Source organism: Triturus cristatus, chromosome 9, assembly GCF_964204655.1.
Source record: "Triturus cristatus chromosome 9, aTriCri1.1, whole genome shotgun sequence".
NCBI classification, from domain to species: Eukaryota; Metazoa; Chordata; class Amphibia; order Caudata; family Salamandridae; genus Triturus; species Triturus cristatus.
The window spans coordinates 5,962,712-5,983,874 of record NC_140592.1 but is presented as its reverse complement, the minus strand read 5'-3'; the positions used below and the strand labels follow the sequence as shown (position 1 = coordinate 5,983,874).

The 21,163-nt window shown below is 48.1% G+C and overlaps 1 protein-coding gene across 9 annotated transcripts in view; it reads right to left on the bottom strand.

The window, feature by feature from the left end:
- The window catches only part of PBRM1 (polybromo 1), a 552,328-nt gene that overhangs the window by 405,424 nt on the left and 125,741 nt on the right, over positions 1-21,163 (bottom strand). For all 9 annotated transcript variants that reach the window (XM_085624202.1, XM_085624197.1, XM_085624200.1 and 6 more), the window contains exons 9-10: positions 13,356-13,441; positions 2,342-2,430 (exon numbers count right to left, since the gene is read on the bottom strand). In XM_085624202.1, coding sequence (XP_085480328.1) covers positions 2,342-2,430; positions 13,356-13,441 — 175 coding nt within the window. The remainder of the gene's footprint in view (positions 1-2,341; positions 2,431-13,355; positions 13,442-21,163) is intronic.

The window sequence follows — 21,163 nt, the reverse complement described above, 5'->3', positions numbered from 1 at the left end:
TGTTCCCGGACGGGGCGTTCCTGGCCGCTCATCTCCTCCTGTTCTTCGTCCGTGCTCTGACATTTGACGTGCAGCTCAGAAGGGGAAGTAGCCTGATCAAAGAGCTCTTCTTCCGACTCCTCACTCTGAAGAATCTCCATAGGCAAATTGGTTTGCACCTTACTTGGAGACGTTGTTTCCGGTGTAATCTGTGTTCTGGTCAGTTTGCCAGATCCAGAACCCTGTACAGGAACCCCTGCAGTCTTCCGTGCTGTTGTTAACGGTGGTAGGGCCATAGACGACATTCCTACTAGTTCGGATTGCTTCCATGGCTCAGAAATACCCATGGACGACGACGACGGTGTCCCCGTCGACTATGTTTTCCTCATCGACGATGCCCTCGTCGTCGACGCCTTCGTCGTCGACATCTTCATCGTCGACATCTTCGTCGTCGAAGCCTTCGTCGTCGAAGCCTTCGTCGTCGAAGCCTTCGTCGTCGAAGCCTTCGTCGTCGAAGCCTTCGTCGTCGACGCCCTCGATTTCTTCGTCGTCGACTCTTCCGTCGACGGGGGGCTCCTCATCGACGATGTCGTCGTCGACGGGACAATCTTCGTCGTCGACGATGACTTAGACGTCGACGACGGTTTTAGCAGTATAACAGACGAAATAGGTGTACCTGCTGACGACGATGAAGGGGTGGTCGTCGTCGACGAGAAGACTGACGACGCTGTCGTTGTGGACACAGTTGTCGTCGCTGTGGAGACATGACCTGGTGCCCTTTTTTGCGCTGAGGAAGGTGTCGCAATTTTGCTGGCCGACAGGGTAGGCTTCTTAAAAGTCAGAGAGTCCTTGTCAGACACTGAAGATTTTGAAGATCTTGCCTCTGAAGACTTCTTGTGTGTCTTTATAGGAGGAGCGTCTGAGGGGCCAGGAGACGTCACTCTCGGCCTCTTCAGGGAGACTTCAGAGGTTCCGGAAAAGCTTGCCTCTGAGGATACCACACTCTCCCTGTCCTTAAGCCTGTCCAGCCAGATAAGCAGACGACCCTCTCTGTCTCTCAAGGTCTTGTGAGGGAAAGACCTACATATTTTACAGTCCTTAGGCACGTGGTCAGGATAAAGGCAATATAGGCAGAGGTCATGCTTGTCGTCCACATGTAGCCTCTTCTTCCCACATGAAGAGCAGGCCCTGAAAAGGGCTTTCTTCTGGGATTCAGACATGCCAGGAGTTTTAGAAGAAATAAACACTCACTGCAGTAATAAGAGGCCTGAAGTGGTCTGCGTTCAAGTCCTTGAAGAAGTAAGTCACTTAAAAAGTGAACAATCTGGTTTGAAAGAAATCCTGAGGAGAACTCAGGCTGGAGACTCCCTAGCACAAGGTGCGGTAGAAAATCTGAGGGACTGAGGCTCCTGTCAGGAAGGTTCTAGAGGGAGGCGACATCTGATTGGCTGGCTCTAAGAATTTGGTCCTTTTTACATAAGGACTAGGATAGGCTACTAAGGGGAGGCCCGTAGGCCTATTTTTCTCTATGTATGTCTATAGGACATTACTTTTTTATGTACCGGAGGCTCCCGTCTCGACGACGGGGAATGATTCAGGCATGTGAATCTATGAAAGACACCCCTAATACTGGATAATTGTATTTATCACGCAGATGCAGGCCTTGTCCCCGACACAGATAGACCAATGTTTAAAAGCGTTCTGCCAATTTCAATCTCAAACAGAGATATACAAAACAGACGGCATTATGCCATGGGGCACCTGGGCCTCTTTGTCAGTAATCGCCAGTTACACTTTGTCCATTGATCGACGATTGGTTTATGTTCTATTTGAAAGGGGGTAATGTGTGTTTTTGAGAAACCACTGACTAGTCAAGAAAAGTATGCATTAAAGCCTAAGCCCGTTTTCAATAATGCAACGTGAGCACAGAACACGGTTTAGGTGCGATACCAGGTTTACCAGGTGTCTGTGCGATGGTATTAGAAACAAGCGCGGCCCGTCATGGGACGGACAGAAGATGTGCACGTTGGGACTGCCTTTACTGGCGACGAAAAAAAATTCCCCAGTGTATCACGCCGCCAGTAAAGCATCCAAACCCCGCGTGCACATCTTCTGTCTCCCCGCGTGCACGCTGGAATCGTATCGATTCCAAAAGGCCTCTGCATGGCAGAGCAGCGCATGCGCTGCTTTCGCCAGGCCGAGACCTAAAAAGGGAGTAGTTTCAATGGGCTTACGTGACTCTGGACCTCAGTGGAGGAAAATGCAAAGCACTGCCCGGAAAAAAGTACAAGGGTGAAGCCCATATTTCTAAAAGATGCACAGGCTAGAAGTTCCACTGACTGAAACAGAGTTCCTTTCCTACCTGATAAACTGGCATCCTCTTCACTCTCGGAGCCATACTGAAGCGCCATGGTGATTGCAGACAGACGATCCACTTGAGCTCTTTTATTCCTGAAAAAAGGGGAGGAAAATAGGTGAAAATCCATGTAAGCAATTTGAGACCTTCGTTCAGTTCAAGGAAAAGCTTTAACGAAACCTCAGAGTGCCTGGTTTTAATAAACTAATGAGAATTCCTGACGGTCAAAGAAATATTGCACTTTGTCAAATCTCAGGGCAGATTCAACTGCCCACGAGCACCACAGACCAGCCAGAGGGTGGTGGAACAACCACAGTCCACACCACAGAGCATTCTATAAGCAATGTTTTAGAGAACAGACTTCTCAGGATAATTATTCAAGTGTGAAATTTCAGTGTAATTTCAGTGCAAAAGTATAAAGTGTTAAGTCAAATGCAAAACAATAGGGCCAAAGCTGTTATTTTCAGGGGGAAAAACACAAACGCACCGTTTCAAGTAACTGGAATCCACAAATTCAGCAAGGTTTCCTTTGCTACCTGGTGAGCCTCGACTCCAAGCCTGTGAACGGCATGAGGGGCTTCTAAGCACATGTGGGTGTGAGCAGGTGTGGGTTAAAGGGAGAAGTGGTGGAGAGAGCTTCTGGGATGGACTTAATATCATCCCATATCAGATTGCCACTGTGAGATGCCAAGAAGTGGCCGTAGTATGTTGCTAGTCGGGGCTTGCAGACTAAATTAGAGTCCCCCATTGGCCAGCGGTTGGTGGCAGACTCTTCGGTTATTCTGTGCCTGTTCAGTAGGTGACGAGTATGAGTGTCAGGCAGTAAAAGGGACGTTTTAAGCAGCGCGCATTAACTACAATCAACTGTCTGGCAGCTAAGTGTTATGGTTTTAGTGTGAATTATAGAATGTATTGTAAGTGCATTATATAGCATTTACAGCACCTGGCGAGATGACGGGACATCGATGTGCTTTCAGCTGGCACCACGCTGTTCCAGGTCGCACGGTTAGTGTTTCGTTGGTAGTTATGGTTGGTTATTGGGATTAGTCTTGTGGTCTGCAGGAGCCGTTTCAGGCCTTCACGCCAGTGTCTGTGTGGTAGATGACAGTAGTAGGAAACAGGTGCGATCTTTAGTGAGGGGGATGTGGGAATTTCATGCCCTGGTTCGTGGTATTAATGAATACAATACAGGAGACGGGTATTCTTAGGGTGCAGCTTTTAAGGAGAGGTTGCGACAAATAACGTAGGCTCTATCGTCTACAAGCTGGTGGGAGGCACTTTCAGCTGCTTCTCTCGGCAGGTGAGTCCACTGGGGGATTCATCAGCAGGCTGGAGCCTGGAGTGGGTAATGCTGCCCCTACGCTCCCACAATAAATAGCAGATTAGTCTCTGCAAATCTTCGTGTGTGGTTTATGCCATGCTGTCTTTATATGTGTGGAAGGTGCAAACAAATGTATTCAACCAGAACCACAGTTTAAGGAGCAGTCGATCAAACAAGCAGGATTTATAAAGCGCAGCAAATCACCCCTGAGCGTTCCAAGGTACTGGAGTGGCAAAAGCAGGAGAAAGTACTAAGACAAGCATTGGCATAGTGTAGGAAGGTGGATATCTGACTATGCTTACCCCCAAATTTTTGCCTAGTGTCTAGCTGGTTTTTCGACTTAGTTGGCCTGAGATCCTGCCATTCAGGATCTCAGCCTGGCTGTTCTCTCTTTAAAATGGACTCCATGTACCCTAGGTACATACCCAATTGGTTGGATCACCCTGTGAGCCCCTGTACCAGTGTACACTAGGTACCCAGGGCATTGGTGTACCCAAGGCCTGCCAAGGGCTGAAGCATGTATTATGCCACCCCAGGCTTGGCCTAACAATTTGACACAACTGGCTGATCACTCAGCTGGGGTAAGTTGGTGTAATCACCTCTTACTTAGGTGTAGTATACCTATACCTAACCTTAAATGGGACACCTGGTAACCTATAAGTCACTCCTATGGCAGGCCTTAACAATCCTGAAGGCAGAGTGCGTGGTTCCATGTGAGATGGTGCTCTGGCATGAGCTGAGCCTGTCTGCAGTGGTCGGAACAACTTCCTTCTACTGTTTCCAGATATCGTCATACCATATACTCTTAAGTGCATTATGAACCTCGCGGTTAAATGCTATCTTTGGTTTGGCTTTATCAAAACATGTCGAGTAAGGTGTCATACGAATTGGAATACTAACCCCTCGCCAATTCTGGCGACGGGGTTAGCATTCCACCCTTCTAGAGGGACACGACATGTACAGTACCTGAAACCCGGGTAAAATCAGACATAGCCTCAGCTCCACAAAATGGATGCTGCCACCACAGACACAAGTCTGCCCTCCTGCTGCTGGGAGTCCTTCCAGCTTGGGAGGTGTGGACAAAGGGTTTCCTGCCAGGGGAGGTGCGTGCACCACCCCAGACAGGATTTTGTGTATTGGTCAGGTAGGGCTTGAAAGAAACCAGACATGCCTGTGGCTCACAAGGAGCCTCGGTGCATATGCCAGTTCAAACCGGTCCTGGGGCACACCAGTCCCGGGCCTGGGGCGAGCTGGACAAAGGATTGGGGGTGTAACCACCCCCCTTCCTGGTCCCACCCATAGGGAGGGACCTAGCAGGTAGTCCGGCCCCTAGAATCCGCTTAAAGGTAGGAGCTGTGTCCTAAGACTTCAGACATCCTGGAATCAACTTAAAACTAAGAAGAAGACGGGAACTTCGACGCTCTGCTGCACAGAGGACTGAAGCCAATCTCCCCTGTGGTCAGGGAGTGACCACCTTGCTAACGCAAGCACCATCCAGCGAATCAACGTCTGCTTTGCCGCCGCCTCCCGCCGGAGCCCGAGCCCAGAGACTGACAAGACCTGGACCTCCAGACCTCTCACCGCCCGATCCACAGTCCCTGAAAAGAGGAGACCCGTGGAGGCACCGAGACACGTGGAGCCAGCCATCTTGGAACGACTACGACAAGCTGACAAGTGCAACAACCGAGGCTCCCTCCAAGTTGTGCTTTGGGATCTGAGAAGCCCAACACCCGAGCAGCATCTGCACCAAAGGTGAGCCCTCCAGCATCTCCACGATCTGCGTGGGGCCCTTCTGCATTTTGCCACTCGACGCGCCTAACCGGTTGCTGGCCCGCTGGCTAGTGGCCATCTTGGCGACGAACTTCAAGAAATACACCGCTGGTCTGGTTGCTCCAGACTGGCCCTTGCTCCCCTCCAAAGGAGCAGTCCTTCTGACCTTGCTGGTCAGAACCATCAGCTTATTTCATCTCCTAAAACAATTGCTTTTGCCAAGGCTTGTTTGCTTCGATCAAGTCGCCGACACCGCCGACAGCGAGAGCCTGCGTGGGACAGCTCGTGAACCGACTCCTGGACGTCGTCGACCTCCAGGGACCACGTGGCTGCAGAGACGAGCTACACCTTTCTTCCTGTTTGCACCCGACATCGCCTGGTACCCACCTGGTGCCACGCTGGTCACTGGCTAGTGACTGTGAACACTGTCCCCTCTGCTTACAGGTCTTCAACATCTCCGATCCACTCTTGGATCCACTGCATCTCTCCCGGACCGACCGCCTGCAGCATCTTTGTCTTCAAGCTCCACGGAACAGATAGAAGAAACCCGACGCACTTCGAGGCCTATGCACCCGCTTCCTGTGGGTGAGGTAAAGCTGGCACACCTGTGCCCACGTGTAGTAATACATCTCTAGTGCCTGTGTTCCAAATCTTGAGTTCCTAGTCCATCCGGAAGATCCTCTTTGCAGTAACTTTGTACTTTTTACGCACCCATTGAAACCTATGGGAGCACGCGTGTGACTATTTGCTCTGCACACGCCACCCGTGGACCTCCTGGTCACTAACTGACGTTAGCTCCTTGTAGGCCCAGCGATTCTAGAGGCCCTAGGCCTTTTCCCTTTTCTGTTCGTGGTACTTATACCACTATTTTAGTATATGGTTCGAGTGGCCACCAGGGCCTATCCATATAAAGAGCAACTTCTGTGTATTCTACTGTAATCTTGTTTGACGATTTGTGCTCCTGTGCTCATAAAGAGACTAGGGGTTACTTTGAGAAATAAATACATATATATTTTGAATATATATGTGTGGTGTCCTTTCATTGGTATAAAAGGGGGTTGCATTTGGTAAAACAGCTGGCTTAACACGCTTCACGAGTTTAGCCTCAAAGATTGCTTAGCCTACGCTACCACTAGGGCAGCTAGTCCGAAAAGGTTGACTTACAACCACACCATAAGGGTTGCTTGGCATGGTACAAGGTGATCACTTTAACTAGTGAGCATCATATACCAGGCCAACTTCTCACACATAGCTAATAGGTCTCACTTTTGGGACCTTGTAAGTATTTAGTTATGCAGCACAATATTCTTGGTGCAACAACATCAACCGTTGCATGGCTAAACACTTAGAAGGTCCCAAAGGCGAGACCTATTGGCTATGCCAATGCTTGTTCTTCTCTGTGGCGGAGGACAGGAGCTCACTTAGAGATTTTCTTTATTCTTCAGCTATATCAGGGAGACTAGACCAGCAGCCATTTGCCCTGATTCTCCTCCACCTGGAGAAGGGGAGGATGACGAGGATAGTTGACCACTCTCCTAGCCTGCCAATGTCATCTGGAACAGGTGTCAAGGAAAGCACTGTAATGTTCACCAGTCTACAAACTTGAGCATAGGCAATATATAAAGACTATTTATATACCTCTGGGGAATCTTTTACGTCCTGTAGAGAAGGTTGAAACATTAATTCTATAGGAATGGGACATTAAGTTCTCTCGAAACTTTGCCATCCATCAGCCCATCCTAGTCCATTCTACATCAAACATGACCAAGTAAATTGAGAACCGAATTTTATAAAAATGGGCCATTTTGTTTTCTGATAACTTTGCCATCCATCTGCCCACCCTAGTCCATTCTACACCAAACGTAACCAAGGACATATCGGTGCTCTCTCATAGATAAGCTAAACTACATACAGAATGGTCAGTGAGAACAAAGTTATAGGGGAGTAAACCAAAAGTATAGTTTGACTAGGAATACCGTATAGAGAATTTTCTCAGCGATAAACTCTAAAACAGCCAAACAGAAATAGGACAGTTTTGGCAGGGACACAGCCCTTGGCTTCATTCTGTGCCTTTTGCTGGTTTGGTGCTTTTGTTTGCCCACTTGATATATTGGTTAAAATGTCAGTGTTCCTCTTGTTTCTGGCATGGATAAACCTTTGAAATATATACATTGTCTTTGACACACTGGCATTTTGTCCATTCAAGTCACCACGAGCCAACACTTGAACTAGAGGTGGTGTGCAACACCCACTTACACTGTGCTGACCGCTACACCATCCTGCCCTGTTTTCTTCTCAGTGTGGTCCTCTCTTTGGAGTTACTAGAGAGTTTTCCATCCTTCTAACATTCCACCAGCACAAGGCTCTGCTAACTGGGACGTGCACACAAGTGTACCCTAACTCATAACATAAAGGAGGCACTGGCGGTCCCAGCCCCATCACCAAGCTGGGAGGGACTAAGGTTAGGTGCAACAGGAGTGAAGAGCCCATTCATTTTCCCTGCACCCCGAGACTCGTTTGAATTACAGGTAGTTCACATAAAATGTTCTAAAAAAGGATAATTAATGAAAGGGACGTTGAGAAATAGGCATTTGTGAGGAAAAACTAGGGAGACAAGACAGTAAATAACAGAGAAGTGTATAGAAAATACCAAAAGTGAGTGTAGATCCACTGGATGGAATCACTATTAGAAGAGAAAAGAAGAAAAATAGGAATGTGGAAATGGACGACAAAATAAAAGAAGAACTGGGTGTGAAAGAAAGAGTGCGACTGGTATTCCCATTTCTTATTGAAAGTAGATTTGAAGCAAATGATTCAAACCAATGTCCATGTCAATGCAAATGAACATTTTCGAGCGTTGGCATTTGAACATTTGAATTCGAGGTAGGAGCAATTAAGACTGATTAATTTGAACAAATTTTATGAAATCCTTTTTTCTCTGTACCCCATGGGAAATTAGTCTTGTTACAATCCCTGCAGGTCCGCAAAGACTAGGGATTGGAGCACGTGGCTTCTTTATAGTGCATTTTATGTTTGTGTGCGGTGTCCTCCGAGGGGCCAGGTGTGCTTATCATAGGATGGAGATTTGCTTTATTTTGTTCTATAGTTTTACCTGTGTTTTTACCAACCTACCCGGAACGGTCTGGGGGAATTCAAATTCAATTGGAGCCAGTCCTGGTTCCTGCTGGAGAACGGAGTGACAAACGTCTTTTACTGCTTTTTGCACTTCTGCCTGCAGTTCTGCCCAGCAATGAGATTACCCTTCTTATATTGTGTAGCGGTCACTCCTTAGATACACATTCTGTGGGTGTCCCATTGGTCTTGGGCACTGTCTGGATATATTGCAGAAACCCCTTTCTGAAGTCTGTATCATCTTACCTGGAGCATATTTTCCTGTGACCAAGTGGTGCCATCTCCCTTCTTCTGTGGAGAAAGTCCCAGAAGAAGTGCCACACTTTGATTTTGCCAAATTCATGCAACTTGGATATTGCATGCTCTTTGACTGGAAGTGGATCAGAGCTGGCACTTTAAGACCAGTTCCTTGTATTCACATGGATCTCTGGAGAGGCTCCGATGAATCAGCTGAGAGCAGATGCCTACGAGAAGTAGACCTTTGTAAGCTGCTGTTTCAAACACCCACTGGCAAAGCCAAGTTGTCTTGCCTTTTGAACCTTCTGGCTTTGCCAATGTTTTTTGCAGATGCTGTGCAGCTTAGGCCAAAAGCAAAACGCACCAGCAAAAAGAAAACTAAATTCAAGGCATGCTGATGCTGCTGGGCAATTCATAGGCACTTGCCTGTGTGATTGATGCCTGCCTACTGAATGACACGGTTACCATATTATTTTTTTTATTTACAGGTCCAAGATGATGTTTGCCACTTCGATCAGTAAAAATCTTTTATTGATGTTCAATATAACAAAATAAATAAAATAATTGAAAGGACCACAACTCTGCGAGGGGTGAGAGAGAAACAAACTAATGTGTAGGGAAAGTAATAGGGAGTGTGTGAGTTAAGAAGTAAAGCGGCACACGTAGGACCAAGCAAAACTGAGTGCAGGAGGAGAAGCACGTAAGCGAGCGAGAAAGCGCAGCCCAGGAATCGGAGATTAAAAATGGGTGGTTATTTGGGAGGGGGAGTAGCACGCATACGTTCTCAGTAGTTCCATAAAAGTGAGTAGTGGAAGGAAACTAGAGAGCCAATCAAAAGAATAGTAAATAGGCTCTGCTCCGGACATGGAGGCAAACACAAGAGGAGGAAGGCAATCCATCAGTTAAGAAGAAAGCAATGAGAGCAACAAAGCCAACCAGTGCCAAGCAATGGGTGGGTCGTAAGCCTACGGTAAGTTTTTGGTAAGCCCACAAAAGGTGTTTTGCAACCAGAAAGTTTGTGCTCTGTTAGGCAAAACAAAAACATGATGCTGGGGAAAAGCATCGGACTCTAGACGCAGGTTCTGTGAGGGAAATAAGACAGTATTGTGGACATTCTGCAGTCTATTTTTTTGGGCTTAAATGAGGAGGTTCTCAGTGGAAGGTGGCGACCACTGTGAAATGTTGTGAATACCAACAAAATCCTAACCGTGATTATTCACCGACGTGTCCAGTGGCTTATCACACTCGTGAAAGCTGTAAACAACCCCTCATTTTCCATGTGGCAAAACAACCTCAGACTTTCCAGGTGGAGAATAAAAAACACGTCATTGCACATTTCTGCCACACTTATTCCCGTGGACCGTCGGCACGACTGATGGCCCGCAGGCTTCATTAGCCGAGAGCAGGCACGTGGTTGGGCTGAAAATGTACGGCTCTTGTAGATTTTCGAGATCCACACCTTGGCATTCAGTGAATCCCGAAAAGAGCAGCAATCTACAAATATCTCTGAAAAGTACATCCACCTTGTGTTAGTGAAACCGTTGACGAGTTTTTGTATCTTTCTTGAGCCTCGTAATTGTGCCCAGGGAACATCAAATTAACCAGTAACGTTAGAACGTTTCCATTAGTTATTTAAAAAGACTACACGCGTCGCCATTTGCTCTTTCCTTTCAAATCAGAAACCACCTCAAAAGTCCGTTAGTCAGGAACGCATGTTAAGTTTCATTTGGTAAGGTTGTTTTTTTTTTCTCTTATGATATAAAGAAGTCATAAAATGACAAATCCCGGCCCTCAGGTTGGAAATCTTCGGGACTTGGTCCGGATTTCAGGAAGGAAGGTATTTCCCCCTCCTCCCGATAAGGAGGGGCACTGGAGCTGCCATCAGTCAGTGATGCGGACAGGAGGGGCTGGGAATGCTCAGGGAGAAGCGCTCTGCTGCCGATATAAACCAAAATGCCATTCTTATTATTTCAACAACGCTCCCTCCCCGTGGAAGGCCGTGCTCTGCGCTGCAAGCATCTGATACTGGGCCTGGGCGCTGCCTCGTCTCCCAGCCCCACTCCGATCCGGCCGAGTCCACTTTTTCTCCTGACCAGGTCATTGGGCGCCTACCCAGCAGCCTTCGGGCTGACAGCCATGAAATCAGTAGTCAAAGCAGGGTAAAACAAGCATTTGCAATGTAATCGGTCCAATTGCATTGCAAATGCTTAAGTTTAAAACGGAGCGCGGCACGCTTCAAGGACACCGCGCACAGTTTCTTTATATATTTCTTAACTTCAACACTGAGCACGGTGTCCTTGAAGTGGGCGCTGCGCTCAGTGCTAAAGTTAAGAAATATATAAATAAACCGAGCGCGGTGTCCGTGAAGCGGCGCCGCGCTCAGTTTCACAGTTAAACAAGCGAGACTCGCAGAGCGTTTCCCTTGCGGGAGCGAGCCAAGAGCACCATCTGTTTGCAACTTAATTACAAACAGATGGTTTCAAGCTCACTCCCACAAGGGAATCGCCAAACGTGCACGCGGTGCCATTGAAAGCAATGCAACATGTGCACGTTTTTGGCCAAAAAAGTAAGTCGATTACAAGAGGTCTCCACCTATACAGCGCATGCGCGCTGCGTAGGTGAGACCTAAAAAACAGGAAGAGCGGTGAAGCAGCACTAGAGAGCTGGGCCTGCACCATGGGGTCACGCTGTAGCCTCCATTACGTAGGTCATGGGAAGAGGGAGGGGGCGGGGAGGGGGTGGGAGGAAAAACGGACAGCAGGTTGGAACGACAAATGAGGGAAAAAACAAGCAGTGAAAATCCGGAAAAAACACTTAAAAAAAGGAGGGGAAGGAGGTAGAAAGGAGTAACAAACTAGGCAAAAGTAGGGAATAGCACTCAAAATGGGGGGGAATAAAGGGGAAAGCAGTGAAAAACAAGGTAAAAGCAGGAGAACACACAGGAGGAAAGGGATGAGAAAGCAGTAAAAAACAGAGGAAGAAGAGCAGTGCAGCAGCGCGGGAGAGCTGTGCCTGGGGCAGCGAGACGCAGCCTCATGAATTAGGACAGTGCAACTTCAACTGTGGAAAGAATATTCAGTTTTACCTTTGCACAGCAGCCCTACATGTGTCATTGCAGGTTTATTAACACCATTGTTTCAAATTACGTGTTTAATTGCCTACAAATGCTTTCACTGATATGGCTATAGCAAGGAGGTGCATTTGTACATTTCTACGATGTGCGTCGCAGACACTGTTGTGTGAGCTATGTCTTATGGCTGCATTCACCACCACCTTAATCCGGCCTTTACTACTGTTTGTTCAGAAAACGTCAAGGGTTTTGTGAGGATATGTGAACAGCCTCAAGTGTCACTGTTTTTGACCCATAACGATTTGTGATTTTTACTGCAAAATGGTGGAGAAAGAGTGATCCCAAGCAGCGATGCTGCCTGCGCTGACTATCATGGTTATGAGATCGTGGGAACTTACGTAAACAGTCCTTTTCAACATTAAGGAGATGTAGAAAAGAGCTGTTGCCAGCCTCCACTATGCAGGATAAAGTCCCAGAAGAGTTTGCAATTGCCGATTCCAGGTGGCTGCTTCATGGCTGTCACGAGTGTTTATTTACAGCGGACAGGTAGTTGCATGTGGAGGCATAAATAAATTCCCTTTAAGGTTCATGATCGTCAACATGTGCGTGGACCAACAAGACTGCAGTATTTGCAAACCATTACGGCCCACATTAATCAAAAATACACATTAATTTTCCAAATTAATATCACAGTGTCGCAACACAACACAAAAATTGGCATCAATTTACAAAGGGTTTTAAAATCCTGGGTGCACGGATTTGCTTAGCATAAGCAACCATGCAGAGGTTAGTAATGTGGGACCTGGGGCTGCAGTGTCTAAAGGGGGCTCTCCCAGTTTGCACCGAGTCACACCTTTAACTCGGTGTGCCAGGCTCCAACTGGGACCGGGCACCCTACTACAGACAGGGCACTGCCCCCAGGAGCAGCGCTTTGGTGGAGGGCTCAGCAGCTGTTTGAAGCACCCGCTCCATCTTTCACTATGCTGGTGGCACCCAGCCTGCTTTAACAAAAGGGACAGAGATTCCCACTGTTGGGGTGGGGGGAGGGGGGCAGAGAAGGAGGGGGGGGGGAATGAATGCAACTGCCTGTAGGGTGACATCTGGGGAGTCCACAGGAACTCTTTTCCCCTTTCGAGGGCATACCCGGCGGAGTTACTGACTGTGTACTACGAAGAGGTGACGCGTAGTCCGTGCATTCTCTGAAAGCCTCTTTTTGCCAGGGTCCCCAATACAGCGCAGGGGCAAGCTGTTTACACTCAGTTGCATGGGGTCACGCCCCCAAAGACATGAGGGAAAGCCCCTCTAGGATCTTGCTGGCACGATCCCTACTACTGAAGGGTCGCACAAGTGTCTGCCGCCCCTCCTGTAACATCAAAGTGCTGCGGTACTCGCATTCCTAGCCCACCACCTCGGATAACAAATGAGACACGCTCTAGAAAGACACCCCCCATCCAAACTTAAACAAAGGATGCATAAAATACGCACAGTACCTGATTCGGAGGCTTGACTTAGCAAATTCAAAATGGTCAATTTCAGACTTTTTCAGAGAAAAAAGTTTCTTAATTGTATTTGCATCCTGTCAATTAAAAATAACAATTGTTAGAGATAAAAAGAAACAGATGGGTCTAAATGGGTCGTTTTGAACGAGCCAGAATGGAGGGAACATTTTTGCATACTGCTGTTGCAGAAGACAACATTTCACGTGAATTACTACCAACGGCCTATGTTAACCACCCATAAGCATGCAAAGTCAACAAGCAGCATTGTCCAGATAGCAGGCACGGCATAAAAGCCAATCTCATCTTAAAAGAAAAAAAAAATCTAAAATAAAATCAGCAGAGTTTACAGAACAAATAAATGATGCGCCGCAGGAGTTGAAGTTCGTTGAAACTGGACTGAGGGCTGTGAAGGTGAGAGTCCACTCAGTTACAAAGAGAAATACAAAATCTTTACTTTATAACATCAGTACAGAGTAAGTCACTAACCAATGAAAGCAACAAGGTAGTACGGAGAAGCATCCAATCCAGGAACGGTTTACATTTTGAGCAGCGAAAGGCTCGAGATTTGAGCTACTTGCATTGCAAGGCGCTTTAGGAAAAAGTGTGACCAGCACCCAGCTCCCGTTTGGGGAAGCTGATCACAGTTGCAGAGGACAAACCTTTCTACCTGCATCCCAGTGTGGAGACCGCCTATTGGTCGGAATGTAGAATATCGCTCTAAGCCAGAAGTACTAACAAACATTTTCTCAGGGGCCAAAACGTTTGGTCTGTGATGTGACTGAGGGCCACATTGATGCCTGCAGGGTGGTGTTCAGGGTTGGGGGAATGGGTTTGGAGATAAGGTGGGTGTAGGGGAAGCGAAGGCCATACATCGAATATGACTAGAAAACCTGGGATTAATCCCCGCTTCCCTACTGGACCAAACTGTGTGATCCTAGGCAATAATTTTAGTTTCATTTTCCCTCCTTTTTCTTCATGATCACGAGTAACTCAAACTCAGGATGTGCACTTCACAAAACCTTCTCCAATGTTTGATTTAATTAACCAAAATGTTGTTAATGTATAATAGGAAACCAGGCACACAAAAGGGTGCACAGAACATGTAATGTGCGCCTTAGTTCACTGTTGGCATTGTAGTCAAGGTGGTGGGAAGAATGAATGTTTCTGAATTCAAGTTTGGAAACAATCACTTCAGAAAAAAAAAAAAAAAAACATCAGTACACGCATATAATCGGATGTACTAAACTGAAATGGTTGTGCATGTTAATGAAACACACTTTTTGAATTTTGTAGAGACTATAATTTTTTTACACTTTTGCTGCAAAAGGTCTTTAAAAATGCAAACATTCCTAAGGTTAAACAGTGCAGGACACCCTAATTATTTCCTTCCTTTAACTTCAATTAATCTTCGAACAGATGCTTTCCTGTTCATTTATCACCTTTCGATGTTAGGTGCAGAGTCGAGTAAATAGCAGCCCAGTGCTGCTATTGACGAGGGGGGCGCATGTAAAGGTCAGGGGGGCCGTATGCAGCCCCCATGCAGGACTTTGAGTATCACTGCTCTAAGCCAAAAGATGGTGACACTGGAGTAGCTCTGTCCAAGGTGACCCCTAAAGTTGACGGTATTGGGGCGACCGTGATGAGAGCTTGAAGTAGCCTGTAGGCAGCGTAGAGCTATACATTAGAGAGGACGGAAATCCTGGTTGGACAGCGTGGATACTTGCAAACATTTTACCAGGGGCCAAATATTTCAGGGTGTGGGAGGTGCAAGGTGAGTTCAGCTGAAGAGGCACATGTAAATGTAGTGGTTTAATTGCACCTCGGAGCACTCCCGGTTTCAGCACTTGGCCAAACTGTGTGATCCTGGGCAATTGCTTTATTTTACTTTGCCTATTGGCATTATTACCCAGGGAGGAGAGGCATAAATGTTTATGTTTCTAAATTCAGGTTTGAAAACTGTCATCTGAAGAAATGCAAGTCAGTTTTATATTATGATGTACTGAGGTAAAAAGCTTCTACAGGTTAATGAAATACACGGTTTTGAATTTTGAAGGGGCTATCATATTTTACATGTTTGCTGCAAAATGTCATTTGAAGCCAAGTGTTTCTAAAGTTAAGTGGTGCAGGACAGCTTCTGTGCTTTTTTGTTTACTTCAGTTTGACTAAATGCTTCCTGTTAGAAATGGGATCTCTGGTTGGCTAAGGCTTGCGCCAAAGCCAGGCAGAGACCACCACTCTAGTCAGGGCAAGGAAGTTACACGCCAAAGATAACCCCTGCTCACCCCCTTGGTAGCTTGGCACGAGCAGTCGGGCTTATCCCGGAGGCAATGTGTAAAGCGTTTGCGCAACACACACAGCAACAACCTCCCAGGCACACCACATAAGAAACTCCACACAAGGTTATATATAACAATAGCCTTTGTATTATAATAAACCCATTCGATCATAATTACATAATATACACTGTGCCAACTGGCACTGGGCAATATATACAGGGGACTATATACACATGACAGGGCCACATGGACCACTGTCCGAACCGTCCCTTAGTAGAAATAGTAGCTGTAGCACAAATAGTAACTGTAGAGCAACACCAGTAACTACTGGTAAAAGTATGACCTTAGTATTAGATATAACACATAACTTGCATGAACCTCAGGGGCATAACTACATTATGCATCAGCACCATAGCATCACAAGCGTAAACACCTTGGGTAACAGATTAGCATAAAAAACAGTGTGCTTCAATCGGGGGCACAACACACCGAACCTGGCCCCAGGACAACTGGCCTCTCACAGGGGCTCAAATGCCCAGTGTCCAGAATGACCGGGCTGGCTCCGCACGCAGCAAAAGATCAGGCCTAAACGTGGCAGCTGCCCACTACTTGCTGGGCAGCTGTAAAAATTAGCATGGGCACCAGCGTGCCCTCTGAGCCCTTTGTCTGGGACTCTAAATGTAAAATGCCTCCCAGGTAATATGGGGCTGGCACTGCGGTGCTCCTGAACCCCTACTGGGTCTTTAGAAACAATATGCCCCCAGACGAAATTAGCGCGGGCACCACTGTGCCACCGAAGCCCCTCTGGGACTTCTAATACAATGTGCCCCAAAGCCCACAGTATGCAAGTCCCACTCCGGGACTTCCAAATATCAGCTTGCAACCCAATTGGTGAACTTCACTGTGCAGCGGACGGACTGTGGGGAAAATAGCTGGCATCACGAAAAGGCTGGGGAGCCTCTCCTTCCCGGGGCTCCTCTTTTAAGAAAAATGCCCCCAACAATGCCAGATCGAAGCCCAACTCACCGGGACTCCTGCAGTGGCGTCTCGATCCTTGGTTGCGGACTGCGCGGGGCTGGTATGCGGCAGGGGCAGGCACCGACAATGTGCCTCCGGCTCCCTCCACCTCGCTCCCAGATGGCTGCGGCACGTCTCTTCTAACCGCGGTGGGGGTAGGCACCGGCACTGTGCCTCGAGCCCCCTCCGCTTTAATCTCAGAGCAGGACCATGCAGGCGGGGTGGGCTCCCGCCTGACTTCCGCACTCGCGAGGCTCTCCCCAGCCTTCGGGAGAGCCACGTGCCCTCCGCAGTGCTGCCTCTCTCCCTTCCTGCCGGACACGGCTTCCGTCTCACGGCCCGCCCCCTGAAGGGTGCCAGACTTCCGGTTCAGCCCGGGTCACGGCGGTGAATCCCTTTTCACAGGCAATACGGGGTAGGCTCCCGTTAAGCAACTAAGTCATAAGCGGGGTGGGCACCCGCCAACGAGCACCGCAATGCGGGGTGAGCACCCACTTTAAGATAAAAGCAATCCTTCAAGGCGGCAATAACGCGGGGTGGGCACCCGCTTCCACTGGCAGCTCAGAGGAATCCCCACATAGGGATTCCCTCGATAATCACCGCAGCAGCGCGCTGCACACTGCCAGCTCCTCCTTAGGTCAATTTAGAATAAAGCGCTCTTCCCTATCAGCAAGGCGCTTCTCCCCAAAATAAAGGCAAGTAAAGCGCTCTTCCAGGCGCTAGGTTCAGGGGGCACAAGGCTGGGTTCAGGCAGGCCAGCACACAGGGCCCTCCAGCAGGGAGGCAGTCCCTTGTGGTGGTTCCTCCTGGAGCCCAGCAGCAGCAGCCCCCAGCGTCAGGACCAGCACAGCAGAGAGAACCTATTTATGGGGTCACAGCCCCTTCATTTATACCGTTTTTCCCTTTGTGACACCGCACAGGGCTGGGGGAAAACCAGATGCAACTGGTTTGGGGGAGCTCTGGAGCACTTTGTTGTGCTCAGCTCCTCTCTCTTTTGTCAGGTGGGGGCTAGGTGCTCAGACACACCACAGGGGGCGGAGCCAGCATTGTGGAGGGAAGGCACAGGCCTATTCAGGTCCCAGGTGCAACTCCTCCCTCCCATCTACATGCAGATCTCTCCATTCACCACTGGGCAGACTCACCCGGGCTCCTGGAGCCAACCACCCCATCCAGCCCCTGTCAATCACAAGCCAGACAGGCACTCAACATCAGGCAGGCAGACCCACTGTACACAGAAAAGCCAACTTCTAAAAGTGACATTTCTCCACCAGTCACCATACATCTGCGCACACCATTGCGCAGCATTTATTCTCACGAGTTCGCACATACTAAACTTGACCCTGCACTCCTCTCACACCAGGAATTAACATGGACACACATATCCCCCATGCATTCCTATGGGAGGGCAGGCCAATCTCACCACACACACTCAGAGAGCGCACGTACTTTACACTGGTACACAGTGCTAAAGTGCGCAGAGGCCAAAAACTACTAACATCAGGTCACATTAAAAGGCAAAAAGTTTAGGGGTGAACCTGCCAAAAGGGCCAAGTCCAACACTTCCCATTTATTTGTTATCTTTAGGAGTATTAGTGCTTTGTAAAGTAAAGAGCAGCCTAGTGCTATTGTTCAACCAGGGGCCACGTGTAAAGGTCGGGAGGGCTGTACTTTCAGTACCACTGGACTACAGCATGACATCAGCATGGACTGCTGGCTAATGAGGAACCTTCGAGGTGGCCGTTCAGTGAAGGCTGTGGCTACAAGAGCACAGTCCATCACCAAAGTGCCCTTGAGTCACCACAGGGATCCTTTGCAGGATACCTATGTCCAGAGATAAGAGAGAAGTCTCAGGTTAGCCCAGGTACAACAGACACGTTTGTTCCACATTCTCAGCTGCCACCCTAACAGATGAGGGTCAGAGCTGCCAGCAGGAGAGCAGGTACTCAGCCTAGGGGCGCAGGCACTCAGCCTGGGGGCGCAGGCACTCAGCCTGGGGGCGCAGGCACTCAGCCTGGGGGCGCAGGCACTCAGCCTGGGGGCGCAGGCACTCAGCCTGGGGGCGCAGGCACTCAGCCTGGGGGCGCAGGCCAGAGGTCACACAGTTGATGGACAAGTTATCCCGGAAAAGTTGGGTTTGCAAAAGCTCAGTGAGTGTCCTACCCCGGAAGGTCCATGCCAGAAGGACATAGCACGAGCCTACAGAAGGGAGGGGAATATTACAACATATATCTGAATGCAGGCCAAAAGTGTCTAAACTATGTCACTGTTAGTCAATGTCTAATAAATGTAATGCTGAACATGCAATAAGTCTGTCTTGCTTGCACTTCATACACCAGGCATATGGTGGCGCAATTGGTCCAAACATACTAAAATGTGTAGAAGAAAGCATTGGAGGTACATGAGCCACAACATGATATTTCAATAGCTCAATGTAAACATCTGTGTGCCCGGGCGCTGTACCTGCAGTACGCCACTCATTAGCGCCCACTGGAGGCTAAAGCGGGCTCTCGCTAAGCACCAACATGGAGTTCTTTGCTTCAATTCTTTTCAAGAAGGCACCTGGGCAGAAGAACAAGCCAGTGTCTTGTCTACTGAGGTGCTCAAGACTCTCATATTAGACACTGTTGCCAGCCTAGTTCATGGCACAATAATGCAGTGATCACAGCTTGCCTAATAATACTGAACACAGAAGCGAGGAAACTGTAGTGACGAGGAGACAAGCAGTGGATGGGACCGTCTTTATTGGTGAGTCACATCAGAATGCTGCTAACCAACGGCTCCCTTCTGCTTCCACACGAACATTCTAACCATGCGCCGGGACCCACGCGCACTGGAACAATAGGTGGGACAGATGAGGGAAGGGACAGAAGTAAAGGGTGAGCATTGGCAGCATGTTACATCTTCTCCCGTTTAAGATGAACTAAGAAGTTACACAGTTTTCAAATAGGCAGAGGAAACCTTCTCTTACTTTTCTTTAAAGGTGAACTAGTACATTGCATAGTCTTTAAATCTTACGGCGAAACAATTGTTCTCCTGTCCCAAACAGTATCAACAGGACTAGTTGCCAGCCCTGGAGGAGACACATTGGGGAGATCACCAGTTGCAGAATCGGTGCTAGCACCGCACACTGCACCTTTTTCTTGCCTTTGCAGAGGATGCCAGTGCATCATTCTGCAACTCGTAAGGCCTGCTCACAGGCTCAGGGATCCTGCTTATAGCCACATTTGAACCATTCCACCACTGGCCATTGTCGAGGAGGACGGCAGTGCCCTTGGTTTTGACCACACGCCTAGGTTCACTGTAGTTGCTCATGTTTGATCTTTTCCTAGGATACTTCACTCTCACCACATCACCTGCCTTTACAGACATCTTTCACAACATTCCTTGCATTGTAATTAATGTGCATGCGCTACTGGCGTTTGTCCACCAGACATCTCATCCTGCTCTCTTTCTCTTTGTAGTTCTTGTTTTCCCATTTTGTCCAAGCCAAAGACCAATGTGGCTGCAATTGTGTAATTGCTGCTCTACCCCCGATTACTTCAAAAGGGGTTCTACCAGTGGTATTGTGAGGGGCGGTGCGGTACGACCACAACCTGGTGCGTTGTGCTGCCTCAACAGGAAAGTAGGATTTTAAAGGCATTTGGATAGTTTCTTTGATCAAGCGATTGGCCCGTTCGACCTGGCCATTGCTTTGTGGGTGGTATAAAGAGGACCTCACATGTTCTATGCCTTTTTTTTAGGTACGAGACCAACTCGGAGGATACAAACTGCACACCGTTATCGGTGACTAACTGATGAGGGAAACCTTCTCTGCAAAACAATTTCTTCAAGAAGTTAACTACTTTACGCGTGGTGGTTTGAGAGACAAATCTGACTTCCACCCACGTGCCGAAGTAATCAATTAATACTATGGCATAGCGTTTCTCTAGACTCAAAGCATTCATTGATCCAATGAAGTCGATGCCGTCTTTGATCTAGGGACCCTCAGGTAGTTCAACAAATGTCATTGGGCAATGGTGTGTCGTCATGGTTTTGTCTGCCTCAGTGCAAACTGAACAGTAAGTGACAAATATATCAATGTCATGATCCATGGAGGGCCACCAGTATCTTTCCCTCAATCTCTGTTTGGTGCCCGTCATCCCTACATGTCCTTTGTGGGCTATTGCCACCAACCTGCTCCGCATGGACATTGGTGCTATTAAAGTCTCACCCCGGAGAATGATATCTTCGACAACACGGATGTCTTCCTTAATTTTCCTGCATGGTCTGAGAGCCTCGTCTAATGTCCTTTCATGTGGCCAACCTCTGACCACATATTTCTTAATTCCTTCAAACACTGTCATCCTTTATCGCCTCTAACCATTCTGACTTTGTAATGGTACCATTGGACTCATGACCTTCAAACAAGCATGCAACAAGTAAGCCATTTTCCTCATCCTCATCCCACTCAGATTCTTCCTTACTGGGGGCACGTGACAAGTAATCTGCAGACACATTTACTCAGCC